Here is a 26,523-nt window from a genome sequence, read left to right as displayed (position 1 = left end):
AAGATTGTAATTATATTTAATACATATTTTGCTTTTATCAGCAATTTGAAGAAGTAAACATCATCAGCCTTTACAATTCACAACTAGTGAAGAGTTTATAGTGCTTATAAAGTTGTATCTAAAATATACCTTATTCATCCTCTATAGAACATTTTGAAGACAGTCTAATATTGTAATTACACATTATACAGTAGCTGCCTCTTCCCACCACTGTAATTAAGGCATTCCCATTACAAACCTCACCTCTCAAAATTCCAAGTACTGTCTGGTAGGTACATAAAATCAACTTAGGTTTCATTACATTAAAAACTACTTAACAGGGGGGGAAATGACACTGAGATGATACACAGACAGTTGTTGCATTACTGTCTCTCAAACTGGACATGTTGCTCAGAATATTCCCAGCAATATTTTCAAAATGCCCACTTATTATCCCTGATGCAAAGCAAAACATGACTCGTAATGCCTGGTGTCAGTCTCCATCTTTAAGTTAATATGAAATGGTTAAGAGATATGTCTTCATGTGTTTAAAGTTTATCACCCCATTTAAATTGCATGGAGCTGCTGAATAAGGTGGTTGTGAGAGCTTCTTTACAGGTGGTTGCAAAGACCATGTGATAAGAGTATGTCTTGAATTAGCAATGAATTGAGATCACTCCAAAGTTTACTTTGTTAAAGAATATAGTGTCATTCATAAGGTTAATTAACACAACCTGGGGAAGGGGGCATCATTGAAGCTAACACATGCCACACTGTAAACTGAGGTATTACATAAGAGCCTCTCATACCTTCATAATTCCATTCACATTTCATGCCATCTAGATTCAGTAAATTGTGGCAAACCAGAGTTCTGTTTCATTCCACAGAAGCTTTTCAGAACAAGATCCGCCCTGCACCATAACACAGAGCAAAATATGATATCTTTTTTAAAACTACACACACTAGCTCTTTGATTATTAACTTCAAGAAAAGGCCTTGAAGCATCCAAGCATCGGACAGAAAATATTAAATTAGAGATCCCTGATGCAGCTCCCTGAAACACCTTCCCTCTCACACTTTTTTTAGTTTTCAGTGGTACAATGGATACATCAGTTTAATCAACATATATTCTTTTAAATCATCAGATTTAAGCCTTCAAAAATATTCTCATACCATAATTTTAAGACAATCAGGTAAAGACTTTAAACAGGGTTGATCCATAAATATGAATTAACAGAAACATTGATTTAGTTATGAATGATGCTACACCAGGACAAGAATACTTAGTTTAATTTTTAAGCATCTATCTCCATTAGTTTAATTTTTTAAATTAAACTTAATTTTTAATTTCTTGTTTTAAAGCATCTCAACAATTCCAAATGACATTCTCTGATAGAGACATGTTAAAATAAAATCACACAACGTATATATCATGCTGCACATATCATAGCGAGAAGAAGAAGATAAGGAGATGCACTAATACTTAAGTGCTTAACTCTAGAGGCATTGTAGTGCAATGGTATAAAGTTGCAACAGCTAGTAGAAGGCTGGAGTTACTGATATTTTGCATATTATTAGCCTTAATCCTACTGTTTTTTCATACTAGAGTAGACCCATTCAATCAATGGTAAGTCGACAAATCAACACTTATGTATTCAGTGAGTCCACTCTACTAGCAGCTAACAGAACTTATGCCTATTGATCTTCATTTTCTTTTATTGATTGCACATAGTCCTTCGAGTAGCATTTTGTTCAAAGCTGCCACTATATATTATTCACATATTACTATGCAAGCCTTAAAAATGCTGCTCTGCTTGCCTGTTCCACCTTGTTCCTAAACATTACATGTTAAAAAAGAAAAATGAAACAATTAAACATATCAGTTCTTTGGACCAGCTCAGCCTCTTTGAGTAACTGTAACACATATAACAAAATCTTTCATACAGTATTTCCTTTAAAAGGTATTCTTTAAAAAAAGAGAGAGAGAAAGAATGAAATGCCCCAGCAGCTTGCATAGGCTAAATGAATACGATAGAAGCAATGAAACTAGCCGTTTTAAAATAAATTCAGGTTAAGCTTCTCTTTTTGTCAACAACTGGACTTCCTCATCAGTAAGCTATTACTTCACCATTCTCACATTCCTCAACCTTAAGGGTCAGCAGACTTAACCACTACCATAATCGGGTCTTCTAATTGTCTGCCTGACCAAACTCACTCCACTGGAATCTTCTCACTGTAAAATACAGCAATTCTATCAGAACCTTCCCATAAATTCATCCCAGCAGGACCTATGCAAGAGAAGTTCATAGCACACTGTATCAGTCGCCAGAATGTATGCAAGAATCCAAGCAACATGTACAGGCTAAGAGAATGAAAGGCTTCTCTTACCAAACTTGAAGAAGTCTGAGTTTTTTCTGTATTCAAAATGAAGACGTACTATTCATGAATGACTTATACTGTATCTGGATAAGCTCAAGCATTAGCACTTGATCCAGGCAGCAGGGGTGTTGCTGCAGGTGTGAGATGTCATTTCCTACAACAACATATACCTATTTTTAAAGGGACACCACTGAAACACACTACAGGCACAGAACTTGTGATTGCAATGGCAATCTTACCTATGTGCAGTGCAGATGGTACAGGCTGATTTTTTACATCCAATGCATAGATCAACACAGGACAGACAGTTAAGCTTGGCCATGTATAAATCCACTTAGTGTGCAACTAGTGTGTTTGTAGATTTATTCATACAGCTCCTACAATCACAACACTGGGATTTTAATTTTGATTTAACCTAAATGCATTTTCAAACCACTGCTGCATCATTCATTATTCTACATGACAAATAATAAAAGAGTAATACTAAAAAAACAAAACCACAAAATCTATCAAACTGTGCTAAAATAAATAAAAAGGAATGCAGCCTGTGGAGAGTGAGAGGCAGAAAAAAATAGTAGCACTTTGGTTTGGCACAGGAATATTATGCAAAAAGATGTGATACAGCAAGCCAAGCTTAGTTCAGAAAGTAGAAACTCCAACTATAAACCAACATCTCATCCATCATGTTGCTTTCTAGTGTGAATTCACACTGATACTATCCCAGGATGCTCAGATTTTCAAGTGACCTTCAAATGAAACAATCACAAATTGCAGTAAACAGTGTTTTTTTGCAAATAGAGCAGGCCAGGGATACAGGGATGATAGCAGAAGAAACAAGAGAAAGGTGACTGCTGTTTGGCAATTTCATAGTCAAGTACTCCAAAATGTGTACTCTTCACCATCTGTCATGTATCCTCTTGTGAGAAAGATATATTTTGCTCTTCTCAGTCTTCATGAGACTTTTCTGCAATAACTTTGCATTCATACTAAAAAAAAAATAAACACAGAAATCAGTTGTAAATATCTTTGGAACTGCAACAAATACATAAAGAAAAAGCTGAAAACAGTGGAATAACTGTGCTCAGCAGTTCATCTGCTCATGGGTCCAGCTCTCTGCATTATTCCTACCATCTGCCTATCTTTTGATAAAACACAACATGGAGTCAGACAGAGATAAGCAATGAAGGAGTGACTAGTCACTATAGCTTTTTGGGCGGTCTATCCTGCACCAGTATTTCCCTTTGTTTGGGGGCTTTTTATTGCAAAAAACACCCACACCCACATGAATTCTCTAATAGTGTAACAATCTGAATATTAACTCTGAAGAAGTGCTTGTGGGCCTCAAATCAGACTAAAGTATTATAAGCATATTACAAACAGACTAAATCATTACAAGCATCTTACAAACAAATCCATTAATGATAACTAACTTACCATTGCCAATTGCCTGCCAATGTTTCCCATTGTTATCCCACCAGCAAAAAATATACAGGGTAACCAGGACCTCACATAAAGAAAGTCAGGAGATGTGTACCTAGAAAGAGATAAAGAGGATGCTTAGTTGTTAAACCTGATAATAGTGCTTAAAAATGCATCCTGCTACAGAAAAAACATTACTACATTCTGTATATTTATAATGTTTATATTTTGGTTGGTATCCCCTAACACTTGGCTAAACAATAAATTTTGCTCTGAAAAAGGCAGAAAGTGGCTTGAAGGCCCCAAAGAAGGAGAGAGCTGGGATGTGTGTCTGCACCTATTTATCTACTTTCTCACTCTTTTGGAGATTATTATACTCACCCCCCCCCACCTCAGTTCTTTGGGCTCTGGGGACTCTTGCTACCATGGAATTCAAGATCCATACAAATCCTTATGACCACTAAGTCAACACACCTTTTGAAAAGGCCAATCCAGAGAATTGATGAAAGACATACAACAATCATGAAGCATTCCCATCCCAAGATGGGTGAGGTTAAAGCACCGCCTGGCCACCCTCGTTATATATTTGTTTCATATATTTCCACTTACTTGCCAGAGACATGGTTTGCGCTGATCAGAACTAACATCAACTCTATTTGACATGCTGGAAATTCTTTGAAGATTCTTTTAGTTCTGCAAATGATTAGTCCTTTTGTTCTGTGACATCCTGATGCCAGTCCCAGAGCCACTAACACTGCACATCCCATGTGAAGTCAGGCAAGACTCCCTGTTCCTAACCTCATCTTCAAGTGTTGAGTTAGAAAGGCAGTGGGGCTTTGCTGTTTTAGTCCTATCATGCCAAGACACTCTGAATAGATTGACAATGCAGCTCTAAAACGACTGCCAGCTTTCCTTCCTGGCTAATTGTTGGGATGAGGGAGGGCATCAGTATGCAACTGCAAAGCATCTCCACCCCCACTCCACCCCATTTCCTGCAAATATCCAAAGGTGAGAGTAAAACTGGAGAATTCTGCTTATTCCACACAGTTTGAACTACTCTTTCTCACACATATACTATTTTCCCCATATCAAATGCAGCCAGAAACCTTAGAAGCATGAAGCCTCAAAGGCAACCATAAGCCCCTCTGATAGCCTTTTGGCTGAAGCGCAGGGTATAAATAAATAAATAAATAAATAAATAAATAATAAGCTCATGCAACTGTCTTCTGGGCTGCAATCTCAAACACACTTGCATCACATTCCCGTTCTTGGGAAGATGCTGAGCAGTGCTGGAGTGTTTAACCTGCAAAGATGTCAGATACTGCCTTTAATCTCCTAATTAAACTAATAATACTTACTGATAAACTCCATTGTAGACCAAAAACTGAGTCACCACTGTGGCTAGAAATGCAATTCCTATGCCCAGGCCAAAGCCACTTCGAGATCTATCAAATGTCCACCACAGTCCAATGGAAAGTGCAGCAAGTGTGAGAGACAACTGGATGTTGTTGGCAAAATCCACTTTCTGTGAGTAACATTAAGAATCTATTTGGGGATTTCAGTCAAACACTGATTAATCTGAATTTGTATTCCTCCCTGCAACTTAAGAGAGACTGCGAACAAGTGTTATACAACTCTGATTTCTCTGATACTTTTTATTCTCTGAAACTCAGGGCCAAGTAATATCCCACTTGAACAACTAATCACAGTATTTTCAGGACTAGACTAGTGTTGTGAAATTGCAATTTAAAAAAAAAAAAGCTAGATATGCAATTAGGTTGCATTGTAAAATTGCTTTCTCAGAGTCACCCACCTCACTAATAGGTGTCTATTATTACACATTTTGGGTTCACAGGCATACTAAATCTTAACATTTTACAACTCATACTGTTGATTTATGACCCAACATACCTTGTGCTGTGTCATCTTTTTATGGTGTTTATTTATCAAGACAGACATATAAGCCAGCCCTTCACATTCAAAGGTGAGGGGCACAGAACCCCTGCAAAAGTGGAAAACTCACAAATATCCACAATGCCCCCTTTACTTGTCGGGACACCCTCAAGGAGGTGGGGCTTTCACTTGTCCTCAAGGGGGCTTGCTCGTCCTCCCTGCCTCTCTCTCATGTAGCAAGGGCACACATGGAAGTAGTGGAAAGAAGGAACCCAAGAGGGCAGCTGAGAGAAGCAGCTAAGAACCCCAAGGGGCATCTGGGAAATGGATTGACTTTCCTCCTTCCTCTGCTAGGTGCTGCTGCTGTGATCCTCAGGAGGTTTGCTTGCCTTCCCTGCCTCTTTCTCCCACAGCTAGGTGCATGTGGATATGCCTGGCACAGTGGAGGGAAGAAGTTCACTTCCCATACACCCCAGATAAGCCTGTTAATAACTGAATAATCAAATCCACAGGATCCCCTGGCTGAATTTACTGGAACTGAGGCAGATTTAATGGAATTAAAAACTGACAAAATTTTTCATGTCAATTCGCAGCAAGCAAAAGACAAGAAACTACCACGAGACTGTAGCAGAGTACAGCAGATTTCCATTGGAAAATCAAGAGAATCAAGAGAAGTATTTTGATAAACTACATCAAAGGTTATCAAATACAGAATACGATAATATTATCCTTTTAGGAGACTTTGCGCAGTAATTGAACCGAGCATGAATAGAAAATCCAATAATAATAAAACAATTCGGAAGCATCAAGGTAAATTGCCTAAATCCTTTAAATTGATGGAAGACTTCAATTTAACAGACATATGGAGATATAAGCATCAAAACACAAGAGGATTTACTTTTTTCTCAGAAGTACATAATTTCTTCTCCAGAATCGATTTGTTTTTGTCAATAAATCTCTGCTGACATTAATTTATTCTATGGATATTATGTCTAATTTTGAGTCAGACCATAACCTTATAGCAATGGAACTTTTCAAAAAAGAGAAACAGTATACATGGAGATTACAAGAGGAATTATTAAAAGAGGAAAAAATAGTAAAGAATGTTAAAGAAAACTTAAGACTATATTTTAAAGAAAACAAAATGGAGGGTGTACAGCAAAATACTATTTGGGATGCTGGAAAAGCAGTGATCAAAGGAATATTTATAAAGATTCAAGCTGAAAATAGGAAAAAGTGGAGTGAAAAAGAAAAAAAATACTGGAAGAATTAAATAGGAAAGAGAAAGAATGTAAAATAAAAGGAGACAAAAAGCTAAAAGGTGATACTTACAACTTAAAATCATAGTTAAAGTTATTAGTACTGAAAGAAATTGAAAAAACTCAAAATACTTAAAGGAACACAATTTGAATCTGGAAATAAAGCTGGTAAAGTATTGCCCTCAAAGTTAAAAAAAGAAAGGAAATTAATTACAGAAATATATGAAGAAGGGGAAGTAATTACAGATAGTATTAATATAAAAAAATGCTTTTGTTATAAATCTGTACAGGAATAGTGTTACAATAAAAACACATAAAGAAAAAGTAATAAAATACCTGGAAGACCAAAAGATTTTGACACTACTGTAAGCGAAGATCAAAGACAATGTATAAATCATCCAATTTCCTCGGAGGAAATATCTGAGGCCATCAGAAAATTAAAATCACAAAAAGCTCCTGGCCCAGATGGCCTTCCAGCTATTTACTACAAGAAGTTGGAAGATGTACTCTTAGGCGCCGTACAGACTGGCTTTTTGCGCTGTGCCAGTGCCAATTTTAGGGTTAGGGAGTGCGCACCAACCACACGCTCCCTAACCCTAATATGTGTGGGGATTGTGCAGCCCCACCCACATCTCGCACGCGACGGTGACATTGCAGCTACGCAGTGGCCAAATGGAGCTGTGCAGCTGCAACACCACTACGTCGTCCTGTGGCACTCTGTTGCGTTGCAGCTGCTCAGCAAACAGGAGCTGCTTCTAAGCGTTCCTTTTTTGTTGCGCAGTGGTACCGTGCCATTTGGTTGCTGCAATAACGCTGCACAGCAAAGAGACGTGGTCCCGGCCCGCCTTTTGCAGGCGGTATGTACCATGCCTTAGAACCATTAAAAGAAACTATGAATGACATCTATTTAAATGGGATATAAGATTAATGGAAAATGGCTTACATCTCCCTAATCCCTAAAGGAAAGTATGAGAAGCAAGAGACAAAAAATTATAGGCCAATCTCTCTAATCAATACAGACTATAAAATTTTTACATCAAAGATTAAATCCAGATTAAAGAAATTTTTAAGTCTGATAATTCAGGATGCCCAAAATGGCTTTATACCAGGAAGACAAATAAAAGATAACATCAGGATAATTCTGAATTTGATAGAACACTATGAACATCACAATGAGCGAATGTCTGCAATGATCATGATTGATGCTGAAAAAGCATTCGATAGAGTGGACTGGGTTTTCATGTTAGAGACATTTAAAAGGATGGAATTAGGAGAGATGTTTTTCAGATGGATCTCCGCAATATATAAAGAACAAAAAGCTCAGATTCTAATCAATCAGAAAATAACAGGGTATACCAATAGAGAGAGGAACCAGTGTCCTTTATCACTCTTTTTATTTATTTTGGTGCTAGAAAAATAATGATAAGAAACAATTGTAAGATAGAAGGTGTTCAAATTAGGAAGTCAAATATTAAGCTTAAAGCGTTTGCAGATGATTTAATTTTTTTTCTGGAAGATCCAAAAAAATCTATAAAACAACTGATGAAGGTGATTCAAGATTATGGTGAGGTCTCAGGATCCGAAATTAATGTAGAAAAGACGTCAATATTAACTAAAACATGTCAGAGGTTGAAGATCAAGAACTCAGTGAACTCTCTGGATTTAAAATAGTAAAAAAGGCTAAATACCTAGGGATATATTTTACAAAAAGGAATGTTGATTTATATGACAATAATTATGAGAAACTATAGGGAGAAGTGAATAAGGATTTGCTAAAATGGTCAAAGATGTAATTTTCCTTGTTGGGAAGAATTGAAATTCTGAAAATGAGTATGTTGCCTAAATTTATTTGCTTATTTCAAAATTTATCTATTTTGGCTAAAGAATCTTATTTTGAGAAATGGCAAAAATTATTAGCTAATTTCATATAGCAAGGCAAAAAAGCAAGAATTAAATGGAAATTGTTAACGGAAGAAAAAAGAAAAGGTGGCTGAAATTTACCCAATTTAAAGTTATATTATTATGCTGCCTGTCTGCAGTGGATTGAAGAATGGATTTTACTGGAAAATGTTAAGTTGTTAGAAAGCACAAAAATGAGATTTGGGTTCCACACATTTTTGTGGTATGACAAGCATAAAGCTAATACTGATTCTTGCCACCATTTCATGCTCATTTCCTATTAGGAAATGAAAGACCTCTTACTTACAGATTTATATTTAGGAGATATAATATGGTTAATCATATAAAGAAGTGCATTTATTTTGTGGAAGCCACTATATATTTGATTTAAGAAGATTCAAAATCCAAGACCTTATGGACTTAATGTGATAAGAACTTGCTGGAGGTCCCAACTCCACGTTATGCGAGAACCTCGCAACGGGCCTTTTCTACCTCGGCCCCTAGAATATGGAACAATCTCTCGGACGAGCTCCGCTCCACCACATCTTTAGATCTTTTTAAGAAGAATCTTAAGACCTTCTTCTTCTCCCAAGCCTTCCCCCCCATGAGATGTTGATGACCTTGTAATGTTTATGGATTCCCCCACTCAGCAGGCCATGTTATTATTATTGTGACTGTTTTTAAATGCTGTTTTAAATGTTTTTATCTTGGTGTATTTTTACCTAAATCTGTTTGCCGCTTTGCTCAATAGTTGGAAAAGCGGAATAGAAATAAACTATTATTATTATTATTATCATCATCATCATCATCATCATCATCTATATAGTGGAGTTTTAATGTTAAATATTATATATCAGTGTATTTGTTTATGTTTGACGTTTGTTTCTAATAAAAAATTTTGGGGGGAAAATAACCGAATCCATGGATATTTAACCCGCAAATGAGGAAAGCCAACTATGCCACACAGTATGGAAGCTATGGAAGCCATCACTACACCACAATGTAATGATGGTTGCTAGATTAGAAAAGATTTAAAAGGAGACTAAATAAACCCTTGGTGGATAAGGCTAAAATAGATTACCTACAGGTGTTGTTACATAACACAAGTAGAAAGGTACTCTTGTGCTCACCTCTTGCTTGTGGTTATCTATTTGGCAACTGTGGGAATAGAGTACTGGACTGGACAGGCATTCAGTCTAATACAACCCAAATCCTCTTACGATCCTACATTATACACAGATTTTTAAACAGCTTTAGTAAGTTAACAATGGAAGGAAGGACTACTGAATTTACTGCTACAGGAAGAAATGTTCCATACATGAAATACCAGTGAAGTGAATGGGGCAGTTCTTGTTTACCTTTCTGCCTCCTAGAAAGTTCAGATACTACTATTACTAATTTCATTATCACAGAAGGATACAGCACTGGCATGATTTATGCCAACGAAGACTGCTACACATCGCATCACACTTGACCATTCCCTCTTAAATTTATGTGGCTCTCCCAGATGTTTATCCATGCAGGGGTACAATAAGCCAATCACAGCTGTAAAAACAAACAAAACACAAAAGAAACAATTAAGAGATCTGCAAAATCCATAATTTGTTATCGCTCTTTTCTTAATTTGCTATTTTCTGACTTGTAAAAATCTGAAACTCTTCAGTCATTCTGGGATGTTACAATCTGGACACACTCTAAATGTCTTTTAAAAGTAGGTTGTCTTACAGCAAAAGCCTTAATGTATTTACTTTCAAGCTAGTTCAACTGACTTCAATGAGATTTACTCAGCAATCTGAGTAATCTGCCCCCTTCTGCCTTTTCATTATACCAACTGTCCATTTACTGTATATCTACTTTTTTGGCCAGCACTAACACAGGTGATCATTTGCCCACTGCTTAGACTTATCTAGTCTGACACTCTACAACATAACACCAGTTTCACTGGGATGCAGAGGAGATTTTTCAGTGGAGAAATATTCTTAATGCAGCATCAATGCAGAAGAATAGAACCGGGTGCAAGATCTAAAATCCACCAGGCCAAAAGTACTTCAGCTCACATGCAAAGAAAGAAGTTGTATTGCTTTCTAGCAGTATCCTTTTTAACTGCATGAATGCTGCTCTGTAGAGACCAAGCTGGGATGTGTAGGACACATGAGAACACCACTGGGAGGACTAATATAAAAACTCAATATACAGTGCTTGGTACCACATGCAGAACAGTTGAGATTAGGACCATAAAAGTTGATAACTTTTACTTTTAACATAGGCATATATCTTATCATAATATGTTTTGTTTTTGCTTTCTAAAAGAAAACTACAAAGTTATTTTCATATCTTTATATATTATGAATTATCAATGTAGCAGTGTGACAGAAAGAGGAAGCAAATAAAGACATTTGAAACAGTATCACAATAAAATGGTCAGTACAATCTAAAAAATTATATAAAGATATATTAATAATATATCCTTAATGTTGCCTTGTGAATTTCCTTGTGGATCCCCAGTGGGAACATAAGACAAGCTTTTTTTAAAAAAAATGATAGGACTAGTTCATGTCAGGAAGCATCTTCAGTCACACTATCCTAGATCACAGAGTGTTCTCGTAGAACAAAAGAAAGCAACACCTCTCGTTGTTGTGTGCCTTCAGATCGTTTCTGACTTATGGTGACCCTAAGATGAAACCATCATATGGTTTCCTTGGCAAGTTTCTTCAGATGGAGACTGTCATTGCCATCCTCTCAGGCTGAGTGAGACTTGACCAAGGTCACTCAGTGGGGTTCTATGTCTGAGCAGGGATTTGAACCCTGATATCCAGAGTCAGAGTCCAACACTCAAACCTCTACACCAAACTGGCTCAGCAGCTTTTCAGTTGTTCTTGTTGTGTGCCTTCAAGCTGTTTCTGACTTATGATAACCCTAAAGTGAACCTTTAGGTTCATGGGGTTTTCTTTGCAAGGCTGGTTCAGAAGAGGTTTGCCATTGCCTTCCCCTGAGGCTGAGGGCATGTGACTTGTTCAAGGTTACCCAGTGGGTTTCATAGCTGAGCAGGGAATTGAAGCCTGGTCTCCAGAACCGTAGTCCAACACTCAAACCACTATGCCATGCTATTGGTCATAAACATTAACAGTCTTAAGCAAGCTAAGGGCATTCTGTACTTTCCCTATATATTATATTTTAAACAATACCAGAAGTGATATGTTGCTTGCTAAGGCCCACCACAAAGAGTAGCCCTGTGTGTCTGTATTTGTGCATACACATGCAAAACACACGCAAAACAATCCAACATTTTGCATCTGGACCCACAATGACCATAATTGCCAATTTAGCCTTCCATTGAAGAAAGTGCAAATGAAGCAAAGTTGAATAGCAGTCTGACTATGAAAAAACAAAAAACAAACAGGAAGTTAAGAGAGTAAAACAAAACCTCTGTAACTGTAAACAAGATATTTGAAGAGGAAGAAAAAAATGACAAATTTTGACAAATTGGACAGAAAATTCCTTTTATATCTGAGTCCTCTGTGAAAGGTGTGGTATATCAATTCAGTGAAAAGGCAAATAATCAGATAATTGACAATACTTGGATTTGAGATTATTTTTAAGGGGGAATGAACAAAAAAATCTGTTTGCTAGACAATGGATGGTTTATTGTCCTATAATGGAATATATTGAAGAGAACCTGAAGAAAACATTTTTTTATTATGGAGTTTTGAGAATTCTTTCTCAGTGTTGCCTCCTGACTTCACTACCAAGGGGTTCTGCACATGAATATCTAAAACAAACAGTGAAAGAGAGACAAATATGTATCTATCATACCAAGAAAATCCAGGAACCATCAGTTTATAGTTGCTCATCTCAAGTATAGACATTCAATATCTCATGCTTTTCACTCATGAAAGAATTACATCTCACCACTGCTCAGATCTCTTTAACTACACATCGTATTTTTGAAAAGATACTTTCTATTAATCTACTCATCTCACAACCAGAGAGAGAAAGACAGAGAGAACTTTTGCTATTGACAAATAACTAAACTAAAAACATTAAGACAGACTTCAAGGCAGTGAACAGCACATAGGGACTCTGGGCAAAGACTTTGAAGTCCTTGGTGGACTGGATTGAACCCGTAATATTTTCCCAAGTGGTTCCCTAGGATATCTACTCTGTTTTGCCATACCTGATGCTGTTCCACAGCAAAGTGGAACCCACCAAGCTGATGAGAAGATACTTGTAATCACATCTGGTGGAAACAAGGTGACGTTTCTCTGAATCTGTAACAAGTTTAATACTAATGCAAGAAAAACACCTATTAAAAACAGGACCACCCCACGAAGCATCAAGTTTAGGCTGTGGCTGGTGACTGAAGAAATATATGGGCCACACTCTCTTGGTGTAGATGGTTGAGCATCCTCATCTGCCATGGCCTTGTGCACTTCCAGCAACATTCAGTACAGAAGTTTGCAGCCTAAGGAGGAGAACCAAGCAATCCTATTTTTCTAAATTCAGGACATCGTCCAATTCCTATTTAAAAAGACAAAAGAATTAAAGCAAACATACATTTAAATGTTCTCTAGGGAAACGCACACAGCACAAAGGTTCTTAACAAGAAAAATTCTATGGACAAAATTCTTCCTTTTTTGACTTATGACCGAGAAATCCAAGTTGTGTGAATTCCTCTTCTCACCAGCCCAGAGAATGCATGATACTCAAAATTATATGAATTGAATTTATCTTGAATCTTGTTATTCGAATACGGCACACACACACACACACACACACACACACACACACATATATATTAAAAAAACTTTTCTATAAAACAATTGCATTGTCTTCCTTCTTAGACACAAGTTGAATTCAGCAATTTTATCATATAAGCCATATGCCATAATCTTTATATCCCATGTGTCTTTCCTGGAAATCAATTTCCCTCCTATTATTAGAAATGCACATTTGAGCAGCTGTTGACAGGTGTTCAGTTAATTCTACTTCTGATTCCACTATCTTTTTACATGACAAAATTATATTACAGCGGTCCCATTGCATATGCAGGGGATCCATTCTGGACACACACACACACACACATACCCCGAATAAGTGAAAACACACAGGACTTCAAGTCCTGTTCATTCCAATGGTGGTATGCTCTCGTGTACAGCGCGGGCGCGGATGCCATTTTGTCCCCCTAGGCTTGCCTTCTGCGTGAGCTCAAGTCCACAGGTGGCATGCCCGTGTATGGTGTGGGTGGCCTGTATTAATTATTAATACTGTTGTTATTATTATCTACAGACCAAATTCTATGGCTTTCAGTTGTTGCTGCTGTTGTTGTGTGCCTTCAAGTTGTTTCCAACATATGGTGCCTTTAAGTAGAACCTATTCATCCAAAGTCACACAGTGTTTTTCCATAGCTGAGTGGGGAATCAAACCCTGAGTCCTATGCTCAAACCACTACACCACACTTGTGCACGTTCAAGTACTACAGTATTACATAAGTTAATATGCATATTGAATGATTCCACCCATTCTCAAATGAATCCCAGGACAGTCAGACTCAGTATATGATTAAACTACTCTAAGGTCTTTTGATATAAGGCAGGATATAAATATTTAAATAAAGGTGTCAGGTGCAATTGATGTGCACCTAAAAAGAGAGAAGACTGGGACTTAATTAACTTGCATTCTGTATGTTTCAAGATACATCATGGGGGAAATTTGCTAAGGCATCCGGGCAAGATACAAAGTTTGACATTATAGTTCACCAATTTCAGTAGGTCTCCTTAAAATATGACTATGTCTAGATCCAATATTCTGCAATTATTCATGCTGGATTAAGAGTTCTCTAGTTACTCTTACATTAGAGTAAGTCCACAGACACATGTCAGACCCTGATCTTTTTTTTTGAACTGTTGATTTGTTTTTTAAACTGTTGACTCAGAACCATTTCTTTCTTTCCAATTTTGGCTGATCAACAAACACGGTGATGTTTGAGTGTCCAGTGCCTTAAGAATGACATCTGCAACACTTTGAAATGCTAGAAGATAAGAAAAGGCCTGGTCTTGGTGTCTCTAGCAGTCAGCAAGAGTATTCTAATATGCATAGTATTGGAGTAAAGATAGTTCTTTGATCTTCTAACAAAGTGAGTTCACAGGTGCCAGCAAAAGAACAAGAATTTATTCCAAGTTTCACAGAGCAATGTTCCAATAGAACACATCAAGAGATGTGAAAGCCCCACAGAATAAAAAAGAGAAAAAGATTCAAGGGTGTATACCATATATACTCTACTATAAGTCAAAACATTTATGCCCAAAAATTGAACCTAAAATCCTGGGTCAATTTATGTACGGGTCAGTACAGTAATACTGCTTAGAAAGGTCCTAAAAAACAGACCACCCCCATGTGCCTCAGCAGTAATTTCTAAAAGAGCTGCCCACGGAGGAGTGTGTGTGTGAAAAAGGTGATTCCCTTTCCAATTTGATGTTAAAACCTTCAAGGCATAGGGGCTTTCTAGACGGCCCTTTGGGACGTCCGGAGGACGTCCCATTTTAAAAAAGGGGCGTCTCTTTTAGACGCCCCTGGGCCTCGTACGGACTCCGTCCGTACAAGATGGCGCCGGCCTTTCTACATGGCCGGCGCCATCTTTACGTATCGGACGCACAGCGTCCAGACGCGTCGCGCCGCTGCTGACGTAGCGAGCGCGCCCCTGGCGCCTCGCTACGTCGCAAACGCGACGCAGAAAGAAGCTCCATTTTGGAGCTTCTTTTTTCGGTCCGCGCGGGAGTCGGGCCGTTTGAAGGCTCCGGCTCCCCCGCGGACCTTCTGGCGGCAGCGCCAGACCGCTGCAAAGCGGCGGTCTGTACCCCGCCATAGAGAACTAGTATAAGAAATGCATACAGGTACAGAGAGGCAATTATGAAAATCAAGCCTGATGCTCACTTGCCTTAGCATTGGCAAGATCAGTCTGGACCAAATACATAAGCAGCCTTTAAAAACAAAACTTCATTCAAGCCATATGATTAGAAATAGTAAATAATAATAATAATAATAATAATAATAATATTTAAAAAATCCTTTCTCCACCTACCAGTAATCCCTAATCTACACCCTTTGGATCTGAATGGCAGAATTCTCTGCCCAGACACCTCTTTTTTCAAGCTGCCAATCAATATTCTTGTTCTACATGGATTCAGTGTCACATTCATGTACAACAAGTATTTTGACTGACAGCTTAGTCACCTGGAACGTTAAAGGAAGGGGAAACCCTAAACATTGTTTTATACAGTATGAAGCTGCCAATTGTTTGCATCTTTTGATAGCTCTTATTCATGAGCAAGCAGAAGAGATGTAGTAGCAAGAGCCTGCTTGTTTTCCTTATGCCATCTCTTATTCAGCAGATGCTCAAGGCAGACTGAAGTATCTGTAGCTATGAAGTACTATACTGCTGGCCTGTTCTTCAGCACCCAACAGAACTGCCATGTGGGAATGGTAAAACTAGAAACACTCTTACAGGTGCTACTACCACAAGCATTTAAATATAAAACACAGCTTTCAGTTTTCCCCTCCCTCTGTGTGACTTCAAGTCATTTCCAACTTAAAACCACACTAACGCAAACCTATCAATGGGTTTTCTTGGCAGTATTTGTTTAACAGGGTTTGCAATTATTTGAGTCTGAGATGGTATGACTTGCCCAAAATCATCCAGTGGGTTTCCATGGGAGAGCGGGGACTTCCTGGGCTCCCAGGGGAGTTCTAGTCCAACCACTACATCACTCTGGCTTTCTGTGTTCACTTACTCAGTGATAATCAGGAGGAAAACAACACTTGATTCAGAAGACCTGCTTTTAGATACATAGGACATAACATTGTATAGTTAATGCATGCCAGGATAAATGCCTTTCTTCTTATTTCACTTACTTTGAACTAGAAACTGCCTTCAGTTTTCCTGAAGAGTATACTTTTTTTTTTATCTAGGAAGCTACTAATTGGGGAAGGTTGGATGAAAGCTAGAATGTGAAGTCCTATGCAGCAACAGCTTCCTGACATTTTTCTTCCAGATGATTTCTTCCCAGAAAATAGGCTGCTAATTCAAACTTGTCTGAAAGGCAAGCCCTGAAATGCTGAGATAAGAATCACATGCAGCTGCATTTATTTCAGCTTCTGCTCCTCTGCTAGAAAGCAAAAATGAAAAAAGAAAAAAGAAAGAAAGAAAAGAAAAAGAAAAGAAAAGAAAGGGGGAGAGCCTTCAAAATGACACATGTCGATCTCTATTTTTAGCCTACTATAATTGTTAAGATCTATTTGGAAAAAACACAGAAATCATAAGTAGGCTGGATCCCCACTGTATAAGTATCACAGACAGTGATAGGAACTAATTAAAACAATTAAGATATAAATTAAGTTGAAAACTTGTCAGCAAAACAAACACTTGCTTAAATTTATTTTTAATTTAAGTTGCAACCTCACTATTAATTCATCCAGAATTTAGGTATTAATAAATTAAATTATTAATTAATTCAATGAGAGACAGCACTAAAGGGACAGCCAGTTTTACATTACACCAAGCTTTATTTTCTTGGATCCCCCCCCAAAAAAAAAATCCTACCTATTGCTTTTTCTTAGTCTCTCAGGATTGGAGAATCAATGGCTCAGGTCACTGGGCTTCATCCACTTAAAAGTGGGTTGAATTGTGTTAAGGTTAGTAGTCTCAGAGCCCATACAGACAGGCCAAAATAAAGCTGCTTCAGGTCACTTTGGCGGTATGCTGTTTATATTATGCATGCATCCTAAGAGGCCAGAAGTCATACCAAAGCCACACTCCAGTCCTAAGGAACGGAGTGCAGCTTTGGCGCAGCTTCTGGCCTTTTAAGATGCGTGTGTCATTTAAACAGCATACCTCCAAAGTGACCCAAAGCAGCTTTATTTTGGCCTGTCTATACGGGCCCACAGTAACTGATTCTCACACAACTCACTTCTAACAAACAACAAAGAATCCATATTACTGAAACCAGACATTTCTTTGTGTTTACAGAATCTGGAATGATGACAAAAAAAATGCATAAGAACATAATTTAGAGAACTTTCTGCTATACTTTACAAAATACTGATAGACACACCTTTAGCCTGAGTCACTAACGTTCAATTCTTCAGATACAAAAATGTATTAAGTTTAAAATAACTGAGGTAAAAATCACTTAGATGTTGTTATCCTGAAAAAAAAACTACAGATCAAAAGAAGGAATCACCACAAACCTGACTGATATTTTACATTAAAAAAAAAACCAGATTTCAAAATCCTATTCATTCATCAATGAAGTTATATTACTGGGTGCGGACTTGGGAGCTTCAGGTTGAAGTCATGTAACTCAGTGGGTAAGACCACTTGCTAACTTTCAGCTTGAAGTACTTCATAAGGTTGTTGTAGTGATAAAAAAGACAAGAAGAAAGGCACACGTCACCTTAAGCTCCATGTAGAAAGGGATAGTATAGCATAAATAAATACTAAATATTTCCCCCTATAACATTGTCTCCTGCACAGCAGTGTAAAGATTTCAGTGTAGTAATAAATAATTAAAATGGCATGTATAGCTCCACCCATCTAAATGAGAATCTAAAATACTCAATATCCAGTTAAAAAGTATATATGCATATGTGTGTATCATTTTCACATCAGATGCTTCAATAAATACAAAAAAACCCTCCACAGGAATCTGTTTATTTTCATTCATAATTACAGTATAATAATTTCATTAATGGCAAAGTTAAATTATTTTAAATCAACAAGTAGTAAGAGCTTGGAGGAAGTAGGTATAGTCAGGCGCAACATAGAGGCTCTTCACCTATTCCAGAAACTACATTCTGAAACTCCACACTGGAATCAGTAAGCTAAGGTATCCGTGAAAAGGAGTGAGATTATTAGGAAGGAAGAATGGGGGAACAAAGTAGTTTTTGATAAAGAAACTGGGCTTTCGAAAATCCATGAAGCTGTTTCCTTCTTTCTCACAGCCAAACAGGGAGAAGAGGAGGCTGAGCTGGATGTAAAATCATGGATGGAATTTTTAACCTTGCTCCAAAACACACTGCAGAAATATTCCAGTTTGAAATGACTTTAACTGCCCTGGCTCAATGCTAGTGAATTCTGGGAACTGTAGTTTTGTCAGACATTTAGCCTTCTCTGGTGCTGCAATAAACTAGAATTCCCAGGATCCCTTAGCACTGAGCCAGGACAGTTAAAGCAGTCTCAAACAGGATTATTTCTACAGTGTGTTTTGGACCCTTCATTCTGGTAAAGTTTTTCATGTAGAAATGCAATGTACTTTTTCTAATTTAATAATGAAAATTATGTTCCATTCAACATACATGTAATCAAAGTAGATTTTAAAAGGATATTAATAATTAACTGAATGTGTTAATCCTTTCTAATTAACTTTTCTATTTCTGATCACAAACTGTCAAGAATGGTTTGTGCGGACATGTTAACACTACAGTGCACATAAGTTCAAATTAGTCTTCCTCAGAACAAGGCTATGTCCAATGTCCATTGACCACCACATATTTCTATAAATCCCCATGGGACAAAACCAATTTGATACAGCTGGAATTTACCTTTCTGCCCTTTTCAAACACAAACATAACCAATGCAAAAGAAGGCAAAATGAACCTCTCTTCCTTCTGCTCTTTAACTTTTTGTAATCAGATATTCGAGGCCTCTTTCCTCCCAGCCAGGCACAATACCAAAACTGAGGGGCCCATTCAGACTACCTTTTACCCCAGATCAGAACCCGGGTCATTTGGATGCAGAGTAAAAGCTTATCTTTAAAAAAAAAAACAGGTCCGGCGAATATGAACTTGTCCCCAATCATGATCGGGTCAAGTTCAGGGGAGGGATTTAGGTCAGAGGGAGGGCAGAGGGCAGAACATGCCTCCCCTTCATAGGGGTGTCAGAGGAGGATGAACCCAGGGGAAAGAAGGGTGCCATGGAGAGCAGCATCGGGAGGAGGAGGAGGCAGGAGCCCAGGGAAAGAAGGGTGCCATGGAGGGCAGCATCGGGTGACGGAGGAGGAGGAGGAGAAGGCAGGAGCCGGAGAAAAGGTCAGTTCAGGGTAGGGCAGAAGTAGGGCAGGGAACGGAGCAAGCCTCCGCTCTTGCAGGCAGCTTTCTCTCTCTCTTTTTATTTTTAACTTTTTGACAGTCTATGTGCATGCTTTTTGCTACAGATAGATACATATACAGATAGAATGTGTGTCTGCTGGTGCTACTTTCCCTTTCATTTCCTTGCTCCCAGCACGGCACTTTGCAATAGGCTTTTTTTCTAAATTATTTTTTATATGTGAATGCTATAATGCGAATGTTACAAATGTTTCTCTTTCAATTTGGCAAACTGATACAGAATGCTTTTGCTACTGTATGCGTCTGTAAGGAATTCTGGGGTGGCTGAGGGAAAGCAAAGGATGCAGAGATGCCATTTGGGGTGAGGAATGAATTATTATTGTTGTTGTTGTTGTTGTATGTGTATGAGGCATTCTGGGGTCGCAAGGAGGGAGGATGCAGAGATTGCATTAGATTACATTTGGGGGTTGAAAATGGAGGCAGGTGAAGATCCATAATCTGTAGTGACCCAAATACACACAACACACACACACACACACACACCTGGTGGTTTTTAATTTTGACAGAATATGCGCACACTCCCACCTGTTGTTTTTTTTTAAAAGAAGGGGGAAGGCACACTTCCGATTGCCCAATGGCTGTAAGAAACGTCACCTTGACGAAAGCGGAACTGAATTTGATTGTCAGCAAAGGATTTTAAACCAGTTCTGCAAATGTGAACTCTCCACAAGAGCTGCAAGGGCATTCAGGGTTTAATTACCCTGATTGAGGTAAATTTTTAGTGAGCACTTGCTTTCAGAGAGATTCGGGAGGGGAGGACCCGATTCTGCCCAGTTCCATCCAGGGCAAATAAGTGAGTCTGAACGGGGCCTGAACAGGGAAAGAGTAAAGCAGAACAACTGGTCCAAAACACACTGCAGAAATAAAACAGCTTGAGACCACTTTAGCTGCCTTGGCTCAGTGCTAGGGAATCCTGGGAATTCTAATTTACTGTGGCACTAGAGCTCTCTGACAGAAGACTAAGGCCGGTTACAGACCAGCACTTGGGACGTCCGCAGGATGTCCCATTTTAAAAAAGGGGCGTCTCTTCTAGACGCCCCTGGCTCTAATACGGACTCTGTCTGTACAATATGGCGCCGGCCGTTCCACACGGCTGGCACCATCTTTACGTATCAGACGCTGTGCGTCCAAACGTGTCGCAGCGTCTGTGACATCGCGAATGCGCCCCTGGCGCCTCGCGACGTCAGAGGCGCCGCAAGAAGAAGCTCCATTTTGGAGCTCCTTTTTCGGTCCATGCGGGAGCTGCGCGGTGTGGCTGCTGCAGCTCCCGCACAGAGCAAACGGTGGCAGCGGCAGACCGCCTCAAAGCGGCGGTTTATAACCCACCAACATATCTCACAAAACTACGGTTCCCAGAACTCCCCAGCAATTAGCCAGGGCAGTTAAAGGGGTCTCAAACTGGATTATTTCTGCAGTACATTTTGAACCACTCTTTCACATACACATCAATAAAATCTTCCTGTTGAATCTTTGGGGTAGCAGAATTACATCAATTATATTAGAACTTTTATGTGCTAGCTTTGAAAACCAATACAGTACTTTTACAACTTTGGCAACACCTAGAGGTTATTTTAAAACATGAGCTTTCATGCTGTTGGCATACTAACAGACTTCTCACAACCCAGATCTTCAACAGTCATCAACCTTTGTAGTTCTTAGGACCCTACTGCTTAGAAAGGTACTGCAGCCTTACCAATGAGAAATTATGAACAACTCCATAAATATTGACCCTATTATGATGCACTACACTAAAATTAGGTCTGCAAAAAGACCAATTCTAGGTTTTGTATATGATTTATAATTATATTCAAGATTTAACACATCAGATTTATAGATACCATAATACTACAATTACAGTGGGCCCTTGGTATCTGCTGGAATTTGGTTTCAGGATCATCCGCCACCCACCCACCCTGTGGATAACAAAATCCATGGATGTTCAAGTCCCATTAAACAATATGGATAGTAAAATGGCACCGCTTATATAAAATGGCAAAATAAAGGTTTGCTTTTTGCTATTTTCAAGCAGTGGATGCTTGAATCCGTGGAGAAAGCATCTGTGGATATGGAGGGCGAACTGTATTATCTTTATCTACACTCTCCTACCCACTCCCGAACCCAGACCCTGTTAACAACAGATGCATTACAGATGAAACAAAGGATTATAATTAAAATGTTAATGTTCAAAACAAATTAAAATATGCATTAAAATTTTAAAAAGCAATTAAAAACAAGTATTGCTTCCTATTAAAAACTCTTTCAAACAAACATTTCTGGAAAATCTGGTAGAATAGTCAAGGGCAAATAGGTATATTGTATTATTTGATTTGCTGCAGATTTTTGCAAATTTGTATCAATGCTAAATCGTTGTCATTTTTATGCTCAAATTCACATCTATTCACCCTCCCTCTACTAAATTGTGAAACCATGCAAATCCATGTGATGCACATCCTTGTGGATACTCTGGTGAAAACCATAATTTCTTTTTCTGAGGAGTGCCCACACACAAAAAGCCCAAATTCCTCCTAATCGTGTGTGTGGAGGGACTGTATTCTATTCAAATAGAATGAGGAGTATTTTAATCATGTAGACAAACCCAAAGTCTTTCCCAGCTAAGAGGAGATCAGCAAGGAAGTGGCCTTTCTAGCTTCTCTAGGAAGAAAATTCCAAAACCTTGGAGCATTCTTCTCCTGTATCCTCATCAGAAAAGAGAAATGCCTCTCTTGAAAACTCAGAGCCAAGTAAATGTTGCATGGTACAATACAGTCCTTCACAAAGTTTGGCTGTATAGAACTTTATTGGTAAAAATTAGCACTTTGGATTTTGCCTAGAAGCAGGCTGGTAACCAGTGGACTTGTTTAAATAAGGAAATTGTACATTCCCTGAAATCAACCCAAGTTAACAAGTCTGACTACACCTCTTTGGACCAAGCTTAACTTTCTGGATGCTCTTCACTACACAGTAAACCCTTCTCCCTGCTAAGAAATATAGAAATCAATAAATTACAGACAAACTGCAGGTCAAGTTTGCCTAACCTGATAGAGTCACCACTTAGCTCAGGGGTAGGCAACCTGCGGCTCGTGGGCCGTATGCGGCCCGGCGAGGCCTTGGGACCGGCCCCAGCCCAGAGCTGCCGCCGATTGCCGCCGGGGCCTTTGGCGTCTCGCGCAAGGGGCATAGTGGGGCAATTGTCTATAGACGCCTCACAAACATGCATTTATCTTAACATTTTTTTAAAAATCAGCAAATTTTTTTGCTTGTCCTCCATTTTTTATTTTAAAAGTGCCCTCCATTTGAAAATTTTGTCCTAGAGTTGTCCCGGTTTATTTATTTATTTAATTTTTTTAAAAAAATTATTTCATTATTTATTTTTTGGCTTCGGCCCCCCAGTTTTTCTGAGGGACAGCAACCCGGCCCCCGGCTCAAAAGGGTTGCCTACCCCTGACTTAGCTCTTCCTGCCCCTCACCTCACAGGAGTGTAGTAACACAAAAATATTTGTGAGCCATTTCCTTGGCTGCATGCTACTGTCTGGCAACCAGGAAAAGCATGTATTTAAAATTCACACCAGTGTGACAGCATGTCTCTTAGAGAAATATTCCTGGCACTGATCCAAATTTTCATTAGCAAATAAATATCCATAGGCTATTAATTATTGTTGTGCAATATACCAGTTATATCATATTTATTATGACTGAGTGACACAATAGGAAAGGCAAGGGAATGACTAGAGGTTTAAGCCTTCACTCTTGTGAAAAAATTGTTCGTTTATTGGTCATAAAAGTTGGGAGGTTTTGGAAATAATGTTCTACTTTAAATGCAGAATACTTTAGTGCAATATTTATAAATATTGAGTTTTAAACTTAACATGGCAAAAATGATGAAGAACAACTTTCCCAAACTAATGAAAAGATAGCTAAATGTGCATTAAAAAATAGATATTCATTAAAAAAATTAGCCTTAGACATCGTATCTGAAACTGCTGCATTCCATACAAGGATCTCTCTCATTTGTACTGTACTATACAGAAAATGGAGTCACGTATTTTGGGATGTTGTGTTCACCATGCAATATTTGCAACAACTATGAATTTCTACCTACATGGAGTGCTGCATTGCAATAGTTTCTGCCCTTTGTGAAAAGCCCAGTAGGATAGAGATCTTTGTGTTAAAGGTAGCTTACAAAGGCACTGTATCAGAAGCAAAAATGTGGAGCTTAATTCAAATAGTCATAATCATATTAGAATCTAAGCTCAAAAACCATGTTCATTAGGTCATACAGGTTTGTCTGTAGACAACGGATCACATTATCATAATCATATCGGTAATTTGAAAGTCAGCACAGTGGCTAAACCACAATGGTTTAAGTGTTGGACTAGGACTTCAGGAAACCAGGTTTGATTTCCTGTTCAGCAATGGAAGCCCACTGGGTGACCTTGGTCAAGTCATACATTCTCAGCTTTACAGAAAGCAATGGCAAACCTCCTCTGAAGAAATCTTGCCAAGAAAACCCTGTAACACATTCATTCGCCTTAGAGTCGTCAGGATGACCTGAAAGCACACAACAACTGAAGCACAGTGGTGACACTATCATTCAACTCAATGACGACATTCACACATGGCAATGTGCCATGCTTTATGATAGCAATGCTATAGCTATACATAAAATGAAGGAAAGCACAGCTTGTTTACCAGATATCAGGCCTGTTACAGAAGCAAACTATAGTTCTGAGTCAATTTGCTGCTGCCTAATAAAACTATGGATTGTTTGTAGGGGTGAATTTGTACAAACAACAAGCCAGAAATCAACAAATCATAACTTGACTTACCATTATGTGCAAACATGGCCCATGAGTTTTAAGAGATTAAAAGTTCTCATGTGACAATTGCCTGAAGTACTCATGGGAGAGGTGCCATGTGATTCTGTACAGAAAGTTACTAGGTGGAGATACTTAAAACTTTATGTCAAGTAAGATCAGAATGGACATTGCAGTCAAGAAATAAGATGACTAGCTTGAAAAAACTAAATAAGATCCTAAAATGTAAAGATATACAAATGAGCATCGAAGTCAGAATCATCCAAGCCACTGTATTCCCCATTACTATGTACAGATGTGAGAGCTAGACACTGAAGAAAGCCAGCAGAAAGAAAATCAACTCATTTGAGATGTGGTGCTGGAGAAAAGTGCAGAGAACACTGTGGACAGGTAAAAAGACAAACAGATGAGCCCTTGAAAAGACCAAGCCTGAACCTCCCTGGAAGCCAAGATGATGAAACTGAGGCTGGCGTATGCTGGCCACATCATGAGAAGGCACCACTCACTGGAAAAGACAATGAGGCCAGGGAGAGTAGAAGGCAGCAGAAAAAGAAAAAGACCACATGGCAGATGGATAGACTCGGGCCTGGTAACGACTGGCGCTATGCGCCAGCCTGGGGCTGATTTTAGGGCTCGGGAGAGCGAAGCGTCTCTACACTCCTGAGCCTTCCGGCGTTGTGAGCCGTGTCCAAACTGCGCGGCGCACAATGGATGTTACCGCGCCGCTGCAGGGCTTTTGCACATTGATATAATGGAAATAAATGAATTATTTGTTTATTAATGATTTGACATTGTTTAATTTATTCTACATATATATATATATATATATATATATAGAGAGAGAGAGAGAGAGAGAGAGCACTGCTAGACTACAGCATGATAACTATGGATGGCTGCCTGCCTTGTTGTCTCACACAGAGCACACTGCAGAAATAAAGCAGTTTGATCCTATATTAACTGCCCTAGCTGAATGCTATGGAGTTCTGGGATTTGGACTTTCATGAGCTATCTAGCCATTCCTGCCAGAGAGCTCTGGTGCCACAACAAACTACAAATCCCAGGATTCCACAGCACTGACCCATGTGGCCTAGGGGAAAGGAGTGGTATGACTCCCACGTTGGGAGGAAAGCAAGATTTTAAATCCAATAAACAAATAAACAGTATGGCCTTCTATACTGTGTGGTGTCATGGTTGGAGCATTGGACTACGACTCTGGAGACCAGGGTTCGGGTCCCTGCTTGGTCATGGAATCCCAATGAGTAACCTTGAGCATGTCATACTCTCTCAGCCTCAGAAGATGGCAAGGGCAAAACCCTCTCTCTGAAAAAAACTTGCCAAGAAGAAAACTAAGCCGAAAACAATTTGAAGGCCCACAACAACAACATTGTATCAGTTTGTATGTCACATTTGCAAGGTAGTCGTTAATTAGGAAGAAATGTTGCTTTAGGGTCTGCTGTTAAGTTGGATACAACTTGAAAGCACACAACAACAAAAGCCACATAATATCAGTTTACATGTCACATTTGAAAGGCAGTCGTTAATTAGGAAGAAGAAGGTCTCCAAGAAATGTTAAGGCAGTGGTCTCCAAACTGTGCTCTTTAAGGGATTTTGGACTTCAGCTCCCAGAATCACAAACTATTGGTCAACGTGGCTGAGGCTTCTGGGAAATGAAGTCCAAAATATCTTAAAGAGCACAGTTGGGGGACCACTGGCTTATTATA

At 38.7% G+C, this 26,523-nt stretch overlaps 1 protein-coding gene across 3 annotated transcripts in view; it reads right to left on the bottom strand.

Moving 5' to 3' along the window:
• Positions 1 to 26,523, bottom strand: part of INSIG2 (insulin induced gene 2) — a 27,428-nt gene continuing 905 nt past the window's right edge. Inside the window, exons 2-6 of one of the 3 annotated variants that reach the window (XM_042474140.1) lie at positions 13,003 to 13,346; positions 10,249 to 10,373; positions 5,136 to 5,302; positions 3,793 to 3,892; positions 1 to 3,344 (exon numbers count right to left, since the gene is read on the bottom strand). In XM_042474140.1, the coding sequence (XP_042330074.1) occupies positions 3,303 to 3,344; positions 3,793 to 3,892; positions 5,136 to 5,302; positions 10,249 to 10,373; positions 13,003 to 13,270 (702 nt within the window). In that variant the 5' untranslated portion in view covers positions 13,271 to 13,346 and the 3' untranslated portion in view covers positions 1 to 3,302. The remainder of the gene's footprint in view (positions 3,345 to 3,792; positions 3,893 to 5,135; positions 5,303 to 10,248; positions 10,374 to 13,002; positions 13,347 to 26,523) is intronic. The other 2 variants (XM_042474149.1, XM_042474160.1) reach the window with 2 other exon arrangements.

Source organism: Sceloporus undulatus, chromosome 1, assembly GCF_019175285.1.
Source record: "Sceloporus undulatus isolate JIND9_A2432 ecotype Alabama chromosome 1, SceUnd_v1.1, whole genome shotgun sequence".
NCBI lineage: Eukaryota > Metazoa > Chordata > Lepidosauria > Squamata > Phrynosomatidae > Sceloporus > Sceloporus undulatus.
Note: the sequence above shows the minus strand (reverse complement) of the source record. Positions and strands in the feature narration are given on the sequence as shown.